The following is a 21,237-nucleotide window of genomic DNA, read 5'->3' on the forward strand; positions in this document are numbered from 1 at the left end:
TCTGTGGCATTTTGTTGAAGATTTACTGACTTTTCTCAGCTCTCTTTTCCATTGTCTGTGACATAATTTATTCCTAGGAAGATCTCCTCACAAGGACTTTATTTCTGAAGATGTTCTCATAACTCTGCTTAGTAGCTGAAATGATCATGGTTAATGGTTAGACTGATCATCAAGAGGAAAGTAGGACAGGATTAAGGCTTATTGGCCAGTGTGAAGGTTGTCTTCTCTACTTTCATAGAAAAATTAATTTTATTTTTATCAAAACCTTGCCAAAAATAAAATAAAACATTGTCCAAGCACAGACAGCTCAAACAAGATATTACTCTCAAAATAAATTTGAGGCCAGATAATTTGTGCCATTGTCCTCTCTGAGATTATGGAAAACAGTGCAAATTTTAATAATCTGGTGAGACCAGGGGGAGAAGGAACAGTTTTTTTTCTTTTACACTGTGGATATAAAAACCACACAGTGGTGGAACACAAAGTATGCATCTTATTTTACAGAGGAACAAGTGATGAGCAGCTGCCTCATACTGGATATTGCACTGAAGCAGCATGTATGAATTAAAGTGTTAGAACTGTTTTCTTGGTTCAAGATGGGCATTTTCCACAGTGAGGGGGGAAGCAGGTGTGTTCCAAACCTCTCCAGTAGCCCAACATATTAATTATTCAAAGGGCTGCAGACATTTAACATCATAACAAGCCATGTTTGATATGCTGCAGACCTTTGTCACCTTGATTAAAGCAACTTTTTAGTACTGGAACTCTACTGGCTCTGCAGACAGCAGTTCTTAGTACCAGGTTTTTTACAAGAGTTACATAGTCAAGGATAGTCAGGTCATAAACAAAACAGCCTGAGTATTGCATAGGGAATCATCCCAACCAACTATTCACAGTAAGTTCTAGGTTGAAAAACACTCACAGAAGCTTAGTCAACAATACCAATAAATAAATTCAAGGAAATTAAAATACAACAGTATCCTTCAAGGGGTCAAACAGGAAGAGAAAAAAAGGTATTCATTAGTGATTATTTATCGAGTCTTTCTATAATTACTTAATGCATTTTACTTTCCTATATACATCTGGAGAAAATACAGCCACTTTATTGTGCCTTTCTCAGGCCAGTCTCCCAGCTTATGTTAAGCAGCTTATTCTCTCTGACTCCAACAGAGCTATTATGATTTTACGCCATCTGATCCTTTTTTTATTACTACTCACAGATTTGCCTTATACTTTACATGGCAATTTTTTAATTTCATGTTTGCTGTTTGGAAACCTAGAGCAAGCACAAAAGTCTAAGGGTGAGTAAAAAAGATCAAGCTTTAACTTATTTGCAAGTCAAACTTCAGACTCCAAGAAAAAAACATCATTTTTGTCCCAAAGCCTTTCATTCTTGATGACAGCAAGAGAACTATGAAGGACAAAGTAAAATGGAAAAGAAAAAGAAAATAAGCAGGATTGCTACTATTGACTGAATGGAATCTGGCATCTTCATTTATTTCAGCGGCAGCAGCCCAACATCTCTTCAGGTTCACTCCTGTCGCTGAAATGTGCTTGTAGGTTGCTGGAAGCAGGGACAGTTGAACCATCTACTCAAGTAGCATCATTCCAAACAGCATTTGCCTTCCTCATGTTTCCAATACAATGCAATTTCCAAAGTAATGGCTTGCTGTTCTGCCAACTTATGAAGCACATTTGCTAAGGCAGATGAGAGCATCCAAATAGAAAGGAAAATTACCACACACCACTCAAAACCGGCCTTAATATAGTCATTTTTTCAACTAGTCCCTCTACTGGAAATGGGATTTTCTGCAAGTTTATTTGCCAAAGACTTTATTCCTACTTCCAAGCGCTTCCTTCTGCTACATTAGTTTCACAATACTTCCGTGATTTCTCTCAATTCACTTAGCTGCTCACTCCTATATGTCACTTATGGGGCTAAACAGTAATTGATTTATACCCAAAGGAAGATGCTTCCATTCTAATTTAAAAGAGAGCAATTGTAATAGTTGTACTTATTTAACTGTGTTTACATAAATTACATCCTTGTAACAAACTACTTTAAAATGTGTGATATAGTTACATTGTCCAAGTCATTTTACTTGGATAAGCCCCAGCTGGCACTGTATAATTGCATTCAGCCCATGAAATCACAATAAATCAAGTCACTCCATAAGGGAAAGAAATGTGAAATACATTCAACTGCATTTATTTCACTCCAAAATGATGCTTATGTTACCATGACAATCCAAACAGCACCTACATTTGGGTGTAACCATCATCCCCCACAGAAAATAGTCACCTCCCACTTAACTATACATTTTTAAAGAAGTATTTCTGTGTACACATATCTATTCAATCCAAAAATTAACAACAAATTCACAAGAAGCCCCGCCATTACTGAGTAAACCTTCCCAAGGAGATTGATGTAAAAAAAAATAATAAAACTTAAAAAAAGACTGCACTGAAAATTCTCTATACAAATCCAAGCAGTAACTTTTGCAATCAGAATTATTCTACAGGGGTTTCATAATCCTGTTCCCCTAATGGCATAAAAGAATGTTTCAATAAAGAATGTAATTAAGACAGATTGAACAAGTTTACTTTGGAAAGTACTGACTTACCAATGCAGAATAATACCCAGAGTAATTAACTAAATTAATAAGTTTAGTAAATTCCAGCTACATTGGTGAGATAGCAGAAATATCCACAAGGATTTAAAAATTTGAGGTTTTCCCAAAGTTGCCAGAAAAGTTTAGTAGTTTTATTATAGCTCTATGTAGGGCCTGACAAGTTTTGTTCAAGTAAATATCTGATGCTGTTAAATAAAAAGCTCTTTTCTGATCTCAGGCACAAGGATTTCTCACCATCAGATGTTTCTCAAGAAGAGATTTTTCTCTTTCTTGCTAAGTCTGAACAGTTGTCTTTTCCCTTTTCTCTAGCTCCATTTTCTTTTCAGATGGTACTAAAGGAAGCATTTGGATTGCAGAACAGTTTAAAGGACCTGTCTGAGGTCATTATCCTGTGGGATACTAGCTGTGCTTGGAGATGTGATGATCCTACAGAGAAGCTCAATGGTCTCATCAATTATGGCAAGTCTGTACTTCTTCCTAATACAAACTGCACTTATGGTTACAGGGCCAGTGAGCTCAGCTCATACAGTGGACCAGGATGTACCACATTGGTTCTCATTCAAATAGAAGGACAGTTCATCTGGTCCATAGCTCACTTTGGGAAATAACAATACAACATTAAGCAAAAGAAGAACCACAAGGCATGAATTGCTCCTGTGGCGCTTTTCATGGGCAACAGTGAGCCATGAGCCTACGTACAGAGGCAGCAGAACATGTTTCAAATGGTAACACAATTTTAACAGAACCTGCACAATCGCTGCTTCTCTTATCTTTTAAAACAACTATTGCAACAAGGTGCTGGCCTTGAGTCCCATGTTGTAGTCCTCAGATTCTTTAAAAATAAGTAAAATGGTGATGCTGGAAACTAAAGGTAAAATATTGTTATGGACACATGATCAGAGTCATTTTCAGAAAATCTGATGCAATGAAAGCCTCTCTTGTGGAGGTAGGAAACAACAGCAATGCAGATGGCGTGTGCTCATGTAGGGAAGGAAAGGTTACTGGCAGAGAAGCTCATTATGAAAATCATGGGTGATGGTGTGGCAGATGTGCTTGACTGCCCCCCAGCCAAATCAGCAGCAGTTTGGTCCAGGCTCCAGAGGAGGGAAGGGCCTGAGCCAAGAACTCCTTCCAGGAGACTCACAAGGAAGCAGAACGGCAACTGAACACCAGTAACTTGTGGGCACAGGGAACCTCACGCACACTCTTCCTACTGTATGCAATTGACTACGAGTCAACCACCTTATTCTATAAATATGACAGTCTGGATGACCCTGCTTTGAGCTCTCCCTGCTAAATAAGTAAGCTGTATGGCAATGGTTTTACTACTCACAGTTCAGTGGATGAGCCCAATTTAAGTTTAATATTAATAGTTTAGGTTAAGTAGATGCATACTAAATGTAGTGAATTATTTAGAGGCATAAGGTTGTATGATTTTCAATATACTCTTTGATTCATGTTACTTAGTAAGCTGGATTTGCTAAAATTTTAAGCTGTAAAGTTCTGTTCACATTTACAAAAAGCAACTACAAACTACACTGAACATTTACAAGGCCTATTTTGCACTTTGCTGAGAAGAAAGGTTTTATTCAGACAAAATAGTATCTACAAGACTGTAGACCATAAACAGTGTCTACAGCCAGTTGCTCTTACCCAAACTGACAAGGATTCTAAAAAACATTTCACCCTCCCTTCAAGAGAAATATTATTGTCAGCATCCATTTCACTCTTGGAAAAAATAAGCCATTTGCTGCATATCTGTCTTTGCTTTATGAGATATTTCTACACAGCTGCACATGCTCAGGAAGAAGGGCTCTATTCCTCAAATTACCACTATTAAAAGGTTACTAGTGACACAGAAGAGATAGGTACACATAAAAAAGATTTTGTATCAGATTATTAGCTCACTACTGGGACCATATGAGACCGCTTATGTAGGAAGCTTGTCCCTTCGCTTGCATTTTCTGTTCGAAGTAGCACAAAGAGGCAGCCCTGTGAGCAACATCCAGGCCGGTGCCTGTAGTAACTTTCCAGTGCCTGTCAAGACAAAGCTCATGGAAGCTTTTTCTTTTAGAGAGCACCAGAGGAAATTTAGTGGGATTAGGAGAGACACAGTAAACCTGTGGGAAGGTTAAGTACCATTGTATTTCTTGAACAAGGCTGCCATCTTCTGGCAAGTTACAGTTTGAGCTCTTTGATGTTGCTGATGAGGTTTTGGGCTGTTGAATGTGGGCTAGGCAACTAAAAACACCTTGGATGTATTAGGTTGGTGCAAAAGAAACTAAGGTTCTGGCATTGTTGAAATTTGCCATTTGATATTGGAAACATTCTTTAAAAAAATTAGCTTACGTTATACATCTGAATGCGCTTTGCTCGCTTTCTGGGCTTTTTGCTACTGATTTATTACTTGCTGTTTATATTTAAGACTATGGAAATTATGTTAGACAAAAACCAAATTCAAGCAAATTTCTTATTCGAGTTCCAAATGGGTCTTAAAGCAGCAGAGGCAACTCACAACATCAACAACCCATTTGGCCCAAGAACTGCTAACAAACATGCAGTGCAGTGATGGCTCAAGTTTTGCAAAGGAGATGAGAGCCTTGAAGGTGAGGAGCATAGTGACTGGCCATGGGAAGTTGACATTGACCCATTGAGAGCAACTGTCAAAGCTGATCCTCTTACACCTAAACAAGAAGTTACCAAAGAACTCAATGTCTACTGTTCCACAGGCTTTTGGCACTTGAAGCAAACTGGAAAGGGGGAAAGGCTCGATAAGGCTTCCTGGAAACCAACTGTGGAATCAACACTCATTTTGAATTGACTATCTCCAGGTTTCTTTAGACTGAAGGGAAGGCTTGAATTGTGTTTGAATTCTGACTAAGTTCAGAGACCAGTGCAATGAAAGAAGCACTAGAAGAGCTTTCAAAGTAGACAAACTATGACAGTATTTACTTAGTTTCTTCTCTTCCTCTGAGTACACCTGCTATTTTTTCTCCTACAGCTTTTTTGGTGGATGTCACTATTTATGGTAAATTTTGTCTGACTCAGGGAGATAATTTAATGGTAACGAGGACTATAGGTGCCTAAAGGTAGCAATTATTGCAGATACACAGATCCTTTTTGTTCTACGGAAAGTGTTTTGAGGCAGAAGTATTCTGATCTGAGTCTGTCTAGCTGTAAGGATGGAATATAGCACAGATCACAAGAGATGCTCATAGTTGCAAATCTTTATTCAAAACAACAAAAAAGTCAACCTACTATAAACCAGAATTTCCACAGACAATTTTTCATATAATCAGAGGCTAGTGGGACTACTGTTAGTCCACACCTGGCTATAATAAAAAGGTCACTGTGAAAGGGAGGACTTAGAATAAACAGTGAGAAGCTCTGCTCCATAGAGCCTATGAAAGGAATTCTCTACACTTCCTCACACACCTGTTCAGCTTTATATTAGTACTCTGATAAAAACAGGAATGTTTTTATTATATAAATAAGAGAAACTTGTAGAGTCAGGCTTGACACTTCACTTCTCCTGGATGTTTTTTGACTGGCAGTGTGAGCTTTCAGAATGTTGGGCAAATGGAGCAGCATGGAGCAGCACTGCTGGTGGTAGTGAATACTGATGCTTGGAGACAAAGTTCTCCACAAGACGCTGCCAAGTTGCAGTGACTTCTTCTTCAAAAGCATTTATTATGCTTCTGCCAGTTTTGCACTGAAAGCAAAGCAAAAGATCCAGACTTCCAATTGAGCTATTTAACTGTCTAGTTCTGCTATGTTCAAAACTTAGATATCCTCAAAAAAAACCACTGATGCACCATTGATTCTAGCTGAGAAATCTACTTGTGGCTCTGGTCAGCCGTACTGCTGGCTGAATGCTACAGGGCAGTTTGGCAGATATTTCACATGTCCACCCCCATTTGATTCCCAAACTTCTCCAGCAGCCTTAGCCATAGGACTCAGTTCAGTGACCACTCTGGGTGTCTGGTGTACTTCTCTGTTAAAGAAAATTGTGAACCTACTGTTTAGCTGTAGTTTACATCACATCAGGGAGGGAGACCACAGTTTGATTTTCTTCTCTGTGTGAAGATACATGATCTTGTTGCTTAGGATGCATTAGAACATTGGTGCTCCAAGATGGCAGCACACTCTGGATCAGCCCTAGTGCATAGCCCTCCAAGCTATTGGTGACAGTATTCTTGGGGGCAAAACATCCCTGCTTGCAGCTGTTGCTTCAAGTTTTCTGTATGCTGTACTTAGAAATCAAGTGATATTTCAGCTGAGACCCCTTTTGTGCCTTGAAACACTGCTCTAAAGCATTTGCTGGTCAGGTGAGGTAAAAATCTTCTCACTCTTAGTCCACCTTTTAAGATATCAGACCACACCCACTGCAGCATGTGATCCTATTTCTATAGATTTGAGACTACTGTACAGGGAGCTTAAATACTTAACCTTGACAGTCACAGAATATTATCAGCAAAGCAAAGACCTTATTTGCACAACCCCCCAGGAAGTAAGATGCAGAACCTCTCCTGTACTTCATCAGGGAACTTGGTTCCCCTGATTCTCACTGTCCAAAGGATTAGGGGCCATAGATCAAAGATGAGCCAATCTTGATCAACTAGTTGAAGTTCAGTTTTGTGTGCTTCCATATGCATTTACACTATGGCATGCATGAAATCCCAGAAGTGGGGAGGGGTAAAACTGGATATCTCAAAGATTTGAAATGGGCTTTAAGTTTTAAAAGCTTAATTAGACTGATTAACATGAAAAACTGGGCATGTGGTGTTCATCCCTCCTGAGAAAGACAGAGCTGCTCATTGTAGAGCTTCCTGAACTGATTGATTGTATTTTGCCCACAAGTTATTTTTTCTGCCATAATGAGTTGTTGGAAATAAGATTTCTAAAGGAAACAGGTATTCTTTCAAAAGCCAGACAATAGACAACACTGAGAAGCATTTAGGTGCAGATTTCTTAGCCGATAATGCACATAAATCATTACTTCAGGATATCATGTTCTAGCCTGACACAATCACTTTGTCCTGATGATGGAAATCTCAGAGATGGAAGCTCTTGTTTACATTCTAGCTTTGAATCTTACTATAAGATTATTGGATTAAGACTTACAAGGAAGGTTCTCAGCCGTGTCATCTCCAGCATGTAGTACTCCTCCATTGTCAGGTCATCCAGGTGCTTAGTAAGGGACAAAAATCCACAACTGTGACGTTTGGTGTGTTCCTCCCTGTAATATAAACCCAGAATAAGAGCAGATATTAAAGCCATAACAGTGACATTTCAAGAAGTGAATAAGTCTGAACAGACATGTCTCTTCAGTACTTTTAGTGTCTCTCAGTAGAAAAAGTACCATACAGAAAACAGATGAACTCAATCTTAGTGGAGCTCAGATAAAAGCTGGTTGTGAGCCAAGAAGGTACAAGGGAAGGTTTGGACAGAGATTACAAAGTGGAGAGAAACTATTTTCTACTTTGTGGAATCAAAAGTATGCTCAGAGGCAAAAGAAAAGAACCATGAAGAATTGTGAGGAGCATAATTAACAAATTATGAACTATTTCAAGGTCACTGGGTAAGAAACTTTGAGTAGGCTTCAGTTTTGTGAAATGTTAAAGAGAAATGAGTAATTTTGTAATGAGTAGGGAATACTGTCTAAGGACTGTGGAGAAATACTTCAAGAACATAGCTACCTCTGTGCTTACCATGGATCATCATTTGGTTCCCAGCTTTCCAGTTCTATCAAGCAAAAGAAACATTTTGCCACATCTGGTCTGTTTGCATTTGGACAGTGGACAAAACCCGCCTTTGCCATCTGCAGGTGACAGGGCAGAAGTTTAGAGCCTCATCCCACACACTGCTCATGTTCCCCTCAGCCAGCTGCTGCTGAGAGCTTGCAAATAATGCCTTTCCCCACAGTGGCTGTCAGCACAGAGCAGGCTTGAAAATAAATTTTGAGTCTGAGGACTGCAAGCAAATAGATAAGCAACTGGTAAACGCAGAAGGAACAGGCTGCAAGTAGTAAAGGGATTTCTGCATTGCTGTGGTGACTGGAGCAGCTTTGTTCTCCCAGGCTGCAGCTGCCATGCAACACAGGCATTGCAGTAGCTGTGTGTGAGATCTGCCAGAGTCAGGGCTGTAAAGAATATTTTCAAAAAAAAAACCAAAACACAACATAGTATCAGGCCGTGGAACCTTTAAACATAAATCATGCAAGTATAGTGCTAGATCTTCAATTTTGTTTTTCTGTCACTTTAGAGTCATATCTCACCAGAACACCAAAAATCAAGTCAGTTTTTTTTTTCAGCTGTCAGACGTGACCCTATCTCAGGTAACTCCTGCAGTGCAACTCATCTGAGATCCAACCTGGAACTTTCCTGCGTGTGTGCCAAATTGGAAGTCAGGTCAATTGTTTTAGTGCTTACATCCAAGCCCGCAGGAACATTAACTAATTTATTTTACTGAATTTTAAAGAGTGATCATTCTGCTTTTTCAGCCTTCCTGCTGGGTGTGTACTTGTTTCTTCTAAATCAGGCTTTTCTGTTATGAATGAAAGTTTGCTAACAGAAAGGCTACATAATACAAGAAATTAAGCTCTAACTGGCAAGAAAAAAAAAATGAAAATAAGAAAAATAACTCTTCAGTTCTGTAGCTAGACTAGTGAACTGAACATGCAGAAGCTAGTCATCCTACTGCGGTGTTTCTAAGCAGAGAACCAAGAAAAGTCAGGCTTAGCAGAACCTCACAGCTCTTCTTGAACATGAATATACTTAACAACAACTTCACATTCAGGTGCAGTACCTGAAAAATAAGGCACAGTCAAAATATCAGTTTTCAGACTTACATTCTCCGGGGTACACTTGCAGTTCTCTGTAAAAGGCCAGTTTGTGAAGGTTTTTAAACGGTTCTCATATTCATACATATCCTGAAAATCACTCAAGATCTTAGAAGCTGACCCAAGCTCTTTCAAAAACATCTCCATCTCTAAAGCCTGCAATTAGTGCAGCCTAGAACCTTCCTCCTGCTCTCCATTTTAAGGCATTACACTAATTGGTGACACATTGCACCTGTGCAGCAGGTTAAGTTTGAAAGTAAGTAAAAACACAGGTGAGTTGATGAGTAAGACAATCAAGATAAATTAGAACATTTTTCACCTGTGCCACATTCTTTTGTCGGAAGCTTCCTCCTCTGTGATTAACCTGAGATGACTCTCATGTAGTCTTTTGACCTCTGCTTTAGGGACCTCAGACTCCTCCAAGGAAGCTGCCTGGGATGATTTTTTTTTTTTTTTTTTTTTTAATTTTTGTAAAACTTTCTCTTCTGAGACCCAGCCAAGACTTCTCCCATGTGTCTCACAGAGTCATTTTGACCTCTGCTTTAAGGATCTGAGTTGCTTGGGTAGAAGCCCCAGCCTCCTCCAACAAAGCTGCCTGAGACTTGTTTTTTTTTCTTATTTGTAGGAATCTCTTTCCTCCAGGATCCACTGAAGACTCCACCTAGGCGTCTCCTGGATTCTCATGTCCTCCTCTGAGAGCAACCCAAGATTCTGGGTAACAGCCCCAGACTTCTCCACAGAAGCTACCCAAGAAAACTTTTCTTTCTGCAGAAAGCTTTGACCCCTAGATTGTATCTGAGATTCTTCCCAGACATCTGCTGCAGTCTTTTGACCTCTGCTTTTGGTACTTGAGATTCTAGGTAGCTGCCCCAGACTCCTCCAAGGAAGCTACCCTAAGATGATTCTTCTCTTTTGCTAGAAGCTCACTCCTCTGGGAAGAACCCAAAACTCCTGCCAGGCAGCTCCTGGAGTATTTTAACCTTTGCTTTAGGGACAGAAGATCCTGGGTAGCAGCCTCAAACTCCTCCAATGAATCTACCTGAGATGATTTTTCTTTCTCAGTGGAAACTCTGTCCTGTGGGATCCACCCAAGACTCCTTCTAGGGATTTCCTGGAGTCTTTTCACCTCTGCTTTAGTGGTACAAGATCCTGGGTAGCTACCTCAGACTCTGCTAGAGATGCTCTTTTCTCTTTTAGAAGACACTCCCTCCACTGGGATCCACCCAGGCCTCCTCCCAGGTACTCATAGAGTCATCTGACTTCTTACAGGAATCTGAGACCCCAGGTAGAAACGCCAGACTACACTGATGAAGCTACCTGACAAGATTTTTCTCTTCTAGAGAAAACTGCCTCACGTGGCATCTACCAGCAACTCCTCTTGGTCTGGTCCTGTCTGGTCCCTACCCCATGGCATGTCCCCAGCACGTGTCTTCATGTCAAGACAGCTCTCAGAGAGGCACTGTGCCTGCAGTGAGGTCACAAAGTCTGTGATCTATCTCTTCCTGCTGGGGCTGGTGCAGCCTCACTTTCTCATGGTGTTTGCAGGAGAAGGAGCTGGAGAGAGAAGAGTCTGGGAGATCTGGGAGATCCTGCATCCATGAGAAGGATGAGAGCACTCAGAGGTGACGGGCTGATGGGAGGCTGAGGGCAGTGCCTGTGTCCCAGCAGGGTGCTGGGGGCTGCATCCCCATCACCTCACATCCTGCTAACAGGCACTTTGCAGAGGGCTCTGGATCCGTACTGTCCCTGCCCTCCACGGAGAAGCCTGGGACCTCTGAGACAGTCCAGCCCAGATGGCTCTTGTGGTCACTACCCAGCTCCAGCCCTCCTCACCCCTCCTGGTAGAGCCCCATGTCCATTCCCTGTTCGGATCAGGACCCTGCACTGGGCTCCTTCCAGCACGTTACTGCCATCCTGATACTGGGGAGCCCCGAATGGGCCCAGTGCTGCAGGGAGGGGCAGACTCCCTCCTCTCCTTCCACTAGCTGCCTTCTTGCCAGTACAGCCCAGCATGGGCTCGTGGTGCTCTCTCCTCTTCCTCCCCTTTTCTGGCCAGCAGGGTCTGTGTATGCTGAGGAAATCACGGGGAGGTCTCCTGTCTCCCAGAGATGATGGTGGTCTGTCTGGGAACAGGGTGGTCTGTCTGGGAAATGGGTGGTCTGTCTGGGAGCGGAGGCTGCTGCAACCCTGAAGCCCCAGCAAATGGTCCAAGGAATAGGAAGGCTCTTTCCAGCCTGGCATTTGTCAACCATTTATCAGGATCAGGAAATCCTGCTGCACCAAGTTCAGGAGGGCCCGGGGATTTCCCTGGGGCCTTCACTGCCACTACCCTTTGTTGGTATCTGGGGCCAGAGGTTGCGTTTCTTTAGATGTGACTCCTTTTTTCTCCTGGTGTTTGTTCCAGCCAAGACCGAGCAGGTGCCTCAGGCAGATGAGATCCTGTGTCTGTGTGAGGAGCTGAACAGCCTGGGCATCCAGACTCTGGAGAAGTCCTGTGACAAAATATCTGAGGTAACTGGCCCCAAAACAAGTGGGGTGGGGGCCCAGCTCCTGAGCTCCTGCACCTCTGCCTGCTATGCTCCAGAGCCTCTCGCTGTCTCCAGAGCAAGCTGTCCAGGGAAGTTGTTGTTAGCAAGTACCAGGAGGCTTCTAGATGACAGTGTGGCCTTCCTGGGTAACTGTGTGTCCCTTGCTTGTGCTCCCTTGTGCAGAGTCCTGCTCCACGCTTGGCTCGTATCCCACAGCATGGTGCAGACCCTCTTGCCATGGCTGGATTCCTGGTCAGTGAACCTCTGGGTGACAGCTAAAGCTTTCTTTGCTGAAGTGAGGCAGCAAGTGGGGAAGGAAAGGCCTGGAGGGTTTTACTGAGATCCTGCTCCTTGAGATGTTTGGTTTTGCGGACACATTCCTGGAGAAGGGTTCCCTGGAACAGGGTGGCTAGGGGAGCCCCTGGCCACAATCAGGTCCCCACAGTGCTGTCTGTGTCGTTCCACCTCAATGGGACTCCAGAATGACAGGGACGTGTGGGGGAGGCAGCACCAGAGGAGCCCCTCTGCTGTACCTGTCACTAGTCAGCACCAAGTCAGTTAAATATTAATAAGTATTATTAAAAATAGTAAATATTAATTAATAAAGCTCATCACCAAGTGCCTGAAGAGGAGTGTATCGTTTTTGTTCCCTGATGGCACACTTGTGGTTGGTGAGATGACATGTGGATGTTGCGGAGGAGTGATTGAGGGTCCTTCTCCCTGCACAACAGTGTTGAGCTCACTGAAAGAAAAGTGTGACTTAGTGCTAGATGGTGAGGCTCACTGTTACTGACTGCAGGGAAGAGATCTGCTGAGCAGCATCGGTGAGAGTTGTTTGAGAGGGATGTCCATGGGGACAGGAGAAACAGATCCCTCCATAATTCAGTACTTCTGAAATGCGTGTCTAAAGTCACAAGGAACTGTGAACCTCAAGGAGTTCGTTGTACAGCAAGGATGAGAAAAAGTATAGCAGTTTAAAGTATTGTTTTGCTGTTGATATCTAAGTTTTGTAGAAATACACATCCAAAGACATGGAAATCTAGAACTGGGCAGGGACCTCTGGAAGTCATCTTCTTCCACTTGTAATCTGTTCCACTTTATACATTTATCATTAAGAAGATTTAATAGAGATCATAAAGTTTGAAAAAATATATTTTTCAAAGGGGGAGATTTGCTAGTATTTCATGGGAATTACTTCTGACTTACAAAACCACTATTTATATTTGTGCTTCTGTATTTTGAAACCAAGTATGTGAAAAATAAGCTATATAGCAAAACATACAGACCTGGTTTTGTCTTTAAAATTTTTTTTTTGAGCTGAAAAATTTATCCTGATTTATTTCTCCACTGAAAACTTGCCTAAAGTGTGGTGTCTCATCATTCATGGTGGGTTGAAGTGTTAAATTCATCCTGTTTTGAAAGAATCACCGTATCTAATTGCATTTGAGTTGCAATTTGAGAGACAAGTTGTTGGCTGACAACAACTCCAGGCTGACAATCTCGGGGATAATACCAGTCGAGCTGCCGTTCAGTGCGGCAGTTGCAGAGCCCCCGAGGCAACTGACAGACACCCTGGCCGGTATCCTCTGCTCTCTGCGGTTTGCCAGCCGGTGCATCGCTCCCCTGCCGCGCTGCAGCGGTGCCTTCGGCAGCGCTGAACCGGACCGGGCGTCACCGCGGAGCCCAGCGGCGACACCCCTCCCGCGCCGCTCGCGCCTGGCCGTTGGGGCTGGCTGTGCGCGCGGCCGGGGCGGTAGCTCGGCAACGGCGTCGTCCCCGCACAGCCGCAGCCATGGGCACCCAGCAGGTACCGGGGCCTGAGGGTGCGCCGGGGGCCGGGCAGCCCCGGGGCCGAGCGATTTCCCCCCGCGCCGTCCGGCTCTGCCAGGCGGGGGCTGGGAGCCTGAGTGCGGCCCCGGACTTGGTGGGAGGCTGTGGAGCAGCTTGCGGGCTGGGTAGCGGCGGGCTGGCTGAGGAAAAGGGCTTAGGACCCTGGCTGTCTACCGAAAGGGCTGCTGGACGGGGGGGGGCTTGTGTTTCCTTTAGACAGTAAGCTGGAATTAAGCTTCTGAAATGAGGTTTGTTATCGCTCGTACTTAATGAAGTGCTTGACCTCTGTGAGTGAAGATCTGGTGGGGCAGCTGTGTTTGCAGAGAAAGGCTGCAGGCCACTGGCACAGCAGTGCCAGGCTGGTTGTGACTGATCCTCTCCGGGAAAATTAAACTGGGATGTCTGTCCGGTGAACACCTCGAGTCAGGGTTTGAGAAGCAACATGGTCCGTCCTACAGCTGCTCAGGTGTCCTTTAGTTACTTCAGCAGTGCAAATTGAAACAGACCTGTTTTGTTTGGGCTGCCGTTCCTGCAGTGTTTGCACGGAGAACTCTCTACTCAAGGTATCCCATTACAATGCACAGAAATTCGTTTTAGTCTTTAACATGGTACAAAATACTATGTTGTAAGTCCTCTCCGCATTTCATTTTTATTTTTTTAAACACGAAGCATGAGGAAATTTAGTTAATGCAGTTTATTTCCGGAATTGTAGGAAGCTTAAATACTGAAGACAAATGCCAGTAGAAACGTGTAGCTATGAATGTGGCTTTAAGTTATTGGGTGCTTTTCTGTGGCTGCCAAAATGCAAGATGAAAACAATCACAATTGGCCTGCTTGGTGTTCAAAGTACTTGAATTCACCAGGCATTTTGATCTCTATTCAAGGGGAAGCCAGTGTGTTTAATCTTGTTTGGGGAGAGGGAGGGGAAGGATGGATCTTTTGTTCATTAAAAGAGTAGTGCTGTTGATTTTTGGGTTTTGTGCGAGTCCCTCTTGCAACTAGTGGTAGTCAAGGAGTTGCTCCCCATCACATTCAGGGGAAGAACTCCCTAGACTAGGGGTGTCAAACTCATTTTCACTGGGGACCACATCAGCCTCAAGGTTGCCTTCAAAGGGCTGAATGTAATTTTAGGATTCGCCCTGCGGTCTCATGTTTGTCACTCAGTTATGCGCATTGTACTCCTTTATCACCGACACTGTCTCATAACACAAAAGACATACTGTTTTTTTTCCTTGAAACACAAATATGTATTTGCTTTCCTATCTGTCATTAATTTGCCTTCCTTCTGCATCATTCTTTGTCTTACTGGACATTTTGGGATTCAGATTATTCCACCAAAGATGGCATGGTGTGCCACCTAAGTGAAGGACCAAGATATCCTTTTGGACCAGGTTAAATAACACTTAGACCCTCTCATGCAAACTCACCTTTCATTCAACCCCCCCCCTTCCCCATATGGCAAATCTGGCCATATCCATGGAAAACAATGTAGAATTCGTGAGTGGGACCCTGGCTGCTGATTACAAAATATCTTTTTACAGGTATAGTGTAATTGCTAATGTTCGTGTATCTGGCTAATTAATTAAAAAATTAAATGAAATGTTTGCTCAGTTGAGAGTATCCCTTTAAGTGTCCTCTCCCCTCCCCCATAATTCTTATCTGTCTTGTATTTTAATGCCCCAAAGCAGTTACTAGTGTCCCCCAGCAGTCTCACCTATTACTCTTCTTATACAGCCTCACCGCTCTCCTGTGGTCTATGGCCACAGCTCCCGCTATTCTGTTCCTGCAGCACAATGTGTGTCACACGCGCTGCAGATGTGACCAGTGCGCCGGCAGGAGCCTGGGGACAAGGAGCTTTATTTATTTATTTATTTCCAGCCGGTGGAAACAAATACTAAATAAAGTGCTTGGCCAGATCCGGCCTGCAGGCCAGGTGTTTGACACCTGTGCCCTAGAGCTTCCCTCTCACAAGCTGCACCACATATCAGTTTATGAAGAGGTTGCTAACAAGTGATAATATGTGCCTGTACATATTTTATCACTGTCAAATTCTTGTGTTTTGGAGGAGGTTTTCTTTGGAGCCTGATTTGATTTTTGGCTCACTTGGGAATTACCAGAGTAATTTTTGTTTTGTTTTATTTTGTTTTGTTTTTGTTGTTTTTTTTTGTTTTGTTTTGGTTTGGTTTTTGTCTCTAGCCCAGTCTGCGTGGCAAAGGGAAGCTGGCAAAGAAAACGGAGAACTTACTACCACAGTTGTCTCAGGTAGTTTTATTGGCTATTTTGATTTTGCTAAGCTTTTATTTTCAAATATGTGTCACAGCATGATTATGTAAACACCATGATTCTTTTTCATTTAGATGCTGAGCTGTATATTCTCTCTCTCTCTGCACTATGTATGTATATCCTGTATGCATGTATGTGGAGCGTATTTCAATATTTGGAAAACATTGAGAGTGGAGTATTTGAACAAGCTTGAAAGTATTCAAGAAGGATATAAAACTAGGGAGTTTACAAATATTAGATGTAAGTTTAACATGCTTCTCTCTAATGGTCTGTGTGTTTAGAATTTGAGAGCAACATGTAAGTACTAGTTTATTGTATTATTTTTATGCTGCCTTACTCCTGCTGTATATTATAGGCTACAGTTTCTTTGATTTACTATATTTAAGAAGTTTTGAAGTGTGTGTTAGTAGCACCAACAGCAAGTGTAAAACTAAGATATGCAATATTTATTCCAGGCAAGGTCTAAACCACTATGGCAGCAGACTTGTCCTTCTTTTCATCTGAGCAAAAAAGACCAGAAAGATGACGAGTCAGAGGAGTTGACTGTAAAAAATGAGTATTCACCTGGTAAGATTGACATTTTTACAACTACTAAAGAAAACCTCTCAGAAACAAAAATGTACGTGCAATACATTTGAACTTTTTTGAAAACTTAATTTCAAAATATATCTTTTGCAAGTCGGCTATTTGACGGGGGGATCCAAGAGACGCAAGATGCAGGATTCTAGACACAATGAAGCAGGTGCTGGGCCATCAACTTCTACAATGCAGAGCAGCAGTCACTTGAAAAAAAGACATGAATGTTTCAGAAGAGCTCTTGTTGACACTATATTGTGAGTTTCCTTATCTCCAAATGATGTGTTTTTCCTTTTTGATAGATAAAGCACATTTTAAAAATTACTTTAAAAATTTGGTGATTATGAGGATGAACTGTATCACCAATTTTAAAAGCTGAACCTTAGCAGATAAAACACAAACTTGGTCACATGCTTCAGTGTTCTTTTGGAATCAAAATGTCTTGTTCTCATTGTAAAGTTTTGACAGTTCCCTTGTATTTGTTTTGTTTGATCACAACTGGAATGTAGGATGGCTGTGTATTACTTATGCCAGTAAAATGTATTTGATGAATGTGATGCATACTTTTTTTTTTTTTTTTGGTTTCAGAGAAGAAGACCTTACTGAAGACCAGCCTACAAGCGCAGATTCTTCCAGACCAATAGAGAAAGATATTTTGGTAGCTAAAGACTGTTTTCTAGAGTAGTAAATGAAACACAGTGCCAGTTATTTATTGCAAACAGTGACTAGATGATTGACACAATGAGAGATGACTGACGGTGGCATATTGTTCCATTGTTAGTTTCACACCATATAGGATTTATAGTGTTAGAGCTGAGAATGGAGCATTCGGAATGTATGGCTGATTCAAAGAAATGTAGAATGGAATAGTAACTGGAGAATAACCAATGTCAGAAGTAATAAATGCATCTTTTATATGCTTGCTGAAGGTGCAACTAACTTGCAAGGGAGGGTGTACTGCTTTGTCTGAGCAGGTAGAATCTGTAAGATTCTCTTCGGGTTACTCTCATCCCAGGGCTAGGATGTTCGCTCTGGTTTAAGAGACCTTGTATAACACAACTGTATACACAATTTTATGGTTGATGTATATTTAAAATAGTTGAGGTACATTTTGGGATAAATTGATTGGAATAGATTCATGTGTTACTTCCTGACATAAGTCAGTTGATATTCCATTCCAGTTGATATTCCATTCCGCATTTCTTTGAATTTGGACAAATATGTTTCTTCGTCTGTGTTTCCTTTAATGCTTTGAGATTTTGTTAATGGGATTTCACATGCCTGTTTAAATGCTGGCATACAAGCAGATGTACGTATTTGTGGTTATACATTCATATTCTGAGCAACCTATTAGCTGTACTTTTCATAACCACACAAAACTGCAGAAGGCATGGCTTTTTTTTTTTGAATACATGGCCCAGTCCCAGAGCTAGTGATTAATAATGGTGAGATAGATAAATATATATTGAAAATGTATTTAAGGAAAAGGTTGGTATGGGGATAGTATAAAGGTGAGGCATCTCACTAGAATTGTAGAATTTGAGAAGCAAAACCAAAACAAAAGCCAGATTTTGAGGAATTTGCCCATTCTTCAATGAAAATTTTGTTTTATACCTCTTATCAGAGAAATGAAGTGAGATTTATGCCACTGTACTCTGTTTTTCTATTTCAGCAACTTTTTATTGTTACTCTACCCACTGCTGTTTGTCAGGCTAATGAAGGTATTTACATCAGATTTAGTGATGTATAACGTAATTTACAACATAAATAAGTACTTAGTACCAACTACATTTATATTTACTAAAGAAACCCACATATCTAGCTAAACCTGTAGTAACAATAACTAGTACTGGCCTTAACTAATGCATCTTATTCTTTTTTTTCCCTGCAGAAATATCACTATTACATTCACCATGGAATTGATACAGCAAATGTGGCCCCAATAGGTGAATCATGGCTGGACCACATCTTAGCTTTAGTTCCACAACATCTGAAAGTGCTTGATAAAAGTATACAGTCCCTGACTGATGAAATAAAAGATGACTATCTTCTGAGCGTGAAAAAGGCTACAGGTAGATGTCTCGGACTTTACTTGCATTTTCTCCTCAGTTGCTAATATGCAGAAGCATTCCTTGTTGAGTGTCGTTCCCTGCTGAGAACTGCCTGTGTGGAAGAGTTCTATAAAAGTGCTCTCTTGGATGTTAGAGGCTCATTTTAATGGAAATAACACTCAGGTTTTCTTATCTTTGCAATGACCAAGAATAATATTGTTCATTGTTTTTCATCTTTCAGCACTTTTAAAAAACATTATGTTTTAAATTCCTGTTTAGCAATATAGCTTTCTCCTAAATCCCTTTTCATGTATATCTAGATAAAACTGTTCATTGCAATGAGTTGTGGAATTTGACATTTTGGTTGAGACCTTGAGGTGCTGCAGTGTGTCCAAAGAAGAGTAATGAAGCTGGTGAAGAGTCTGGAGTACAGATCTGATGGGGACTGGCTGAGGGACCTGAGGGGTGGTTTAGCCTGGAAAAAAGGAGGCTGAGGGGAGACCTTTTTGCTCCCTACAACTACCTGAAAGAAGACTGTAGAATGGAGGTTGTTGGTTTCTTCTCCCAAGTAATGACAGCACGAGAAGAAACTGCCTGAAGTTTTGCCAGGGGAGGTTTAAATTGGTTATGCGTAAAAGTTTCTTCCCAGAAAGAGTTGTCAGGCATTGGGACAGGCTGCCCAGAGCAGTGGTAGTCACCATCCCTGAGGGGTTTAACAGTGTCACTGTTTACTTCAGGGCGACAATAAACCGTGACAGATGCTCTCTGTCAACCACTCGCCCTCCCCGCTAAGGAAAGGTAATAGGAGGAAAAGGGAGAGAGACTTGTAAGTTGGAAAAGTTAAAAATGCTTTACTAATGCTACTAATAAATAGAGAAAATAATACAAAATATACAAAACCAATCTTGAATTTCCCTGGGCAGCGCAGTGTTGCCTGCTGCAGAGCTGGCATTGCTCCCATGGCTGCAGGGCAGGCACCTGGAAGTCCTGGGCTGAACTCCACAGTAAACCGGAACTGGATCCAGGGATGCAGGATCTGGAACCAGACCTTGGATTGCAGGCACAACAGGCAGGGCTCTCTTCAGATGCAGGCCGTGGTTGAAGAGAGTGAGACACCCTCGTGATCTCCCACTTTGATAGGGTGTATGGGATGGAGTACTCAGTTGATCAATATAAGTCACCTGTTGTGTCTGCCCTTCCTTGCAAATATGCCCTTCTCACTTATGGGACGGGCAAAATTGATCAGTAACTTTGGCTGCCATAGCAATAAGTCTAAACTTGAGTCTCTTCTGCATACCATTGCTGCTGTTATCTGCTCCAGAGTGAACAGTATCTGAAAAAATGTGCAGCTAAATTCAGAAAAGTGCAGTTACTCAGAAGAACTTAGCTGAAAGGAAAATTGACTAAAAGAGAACTGGTCTTGTTTTAAGCAAAACCAGGACAAACAGACTTGTAGATGAGGTTCTTAGGGACATGGTTTAGTGGTGGAGTTGGTAGTATGAGGTTTATGTTTGGACTTAATGATCCTGAGGGTCTTTTCCAACCAAAATAATTCTGTGATTCTATGATTCTATTCCTTCACTAAGCTTATTTTGTTGGTTTTTTTTTAATACTTTTTTTCAGTTGACTTTGTTTTAAGAGACCCCAGGGAAAAAGGTGAAGACAAGAAGAAAGATTTTCTTCTACCTCATCGTGCAGAGTAAGAAAATATGCTTCTTCAAAAACAGCAACTAGAGAGGAGTGGGGTAGAATAGCATGTATAAGGAACAGGCTTAGTAGAGGCAGTCAGTGTCAGCTGTGAATAAGAATTGGTTATTAGTTAGGTAAATTCAAATAGTGATTATACAGCATGTTTTGGAAAACGCTGGAAAATATGTGTCTTCTCTGAAAGGTTGTTTGGAATTAGTTTTGTTTAGCAGTGCTTAGCTGGTAAGAAGTCTCAGGATGGATCCCCCAGCATTTGATATGGCAGGCCCAATGCTCACGCAGAAAGTGCATTGTAATCAATGGAACAATGTCATGTTCTTTCACTGAAGCTCTGTCTTACTTACAGATTGTGGCAGTTTGTCTCAATACATGCAGGCTTAAGAATGTAATAAATACTGACTGTTTTTTTCCTTCGGAAAAATTCAGCAGTGTTCAGTAGAAACAGTAATGGGTGCCTGGTATTTCTTGGCTGGGGTTTCTAGTGTGATGCTACCTCCATACTGGAGTGGCCAAATGTGACCTTTGTTTCAGAGGAATGGCCTATGGCCACTGGCCTTAAAAAATCTGCAGTCTGCTGAAAGCAAGTTTAGTGCTGCTCCCAGGATCATACATCTGTCCTTTGTGGGTCAGCTGACCTAGTATCGGTCTTCCTAGAACGTACTTTAATTGTTCCTGACATGGGAATGTGGAGAGAAACTTCATTCATAGATATAGCCCAAACCTGGTAAAATCAATTTTCCTTGCAGAGGAGTGAAATCTTACAAATGCTGCAGAAACAGAACTTTTCT

The 21,237-nt window shown here is 41.8% G+C and overlaps 2 protein-coding genes across 2 annotated transcripts in view; one reads left to right on the forward strand and one right to left on the reverse strand.

Annotated features, from left to right (window-relative positions):
* Positions 1–6,156: 6,156 nt before the first annotated feature.
* On the reverse strand, positions 6,157–10,127 carry LOC308041792 (baculoviral IAP repeat-containing protein 5.1-like; the record flags this gene model as incomplete). Its single annotated transcript, XM_080346701.1, has 4 exons — positions 9,484–10,127; positions 8,345–8,454; positions 7,758–7,872; positions 6,157–6,345 (listed from the first exon to the last, which is right to left on the reverse strand). Exons 1-4 carry the CDS (start codon positions 9,619–9,621, stop codon positions 6,157–6,159), a joined length of 552 nt encoding a protein of 183 aa, XP_080202827.1. The 5' UTR covers positions 9,622–10,127.
* Positions 10,128–15,287: 5,160 nt separating this feature from the next.
* DNAH7 (dynein axonemal heavy chain 7) overlaps positions 15,288–21,237 on the forward strand; it is a gene marked incomplete at both ends in the record, with an annotated part of 95,238 nt that continues 89,288 nt past the window's right edge. Inside the window, 7 exons of the mRNA XM_080346702.1 lie at positions 15,288–15,329; positions 16,029–16,094; positions 16,571–16,682; positions 16,795–16,948; positions 17,280–17,349; positions 18,583–18,763; positions 20,366–20,441. Coding sequence (XP_080202828.1) covers positions 15,288–15,329; positions 16,029–16,094; positions 16,571–16,682; positions 16,795–16,948; positions 17,280–17,349; positions 18,583–18,763; positions 20,366–20,441 — 701 coding nt within the window. The remainder of the gene's footprint in view (positions 15,330–16,028; positions 16,095–16,570; positions 16,683–16,794; positions 16,949–17,279; positions 17,350–18,582; positions 18,764–20,365; positions 20,442–21,237) is intronic.

The sequence above is a fragment of the Nesoenas mayeri genome (genome assembly GCF_963082525.1).
Source record: "Nesoenas mayeri genome assembly, chromosome: 6".
NCBI lineage: Eukaryota > Metazoa > Chordata > Aves > Columbiformes > Columbidae > Nesoenas > Nesoenas mayeri.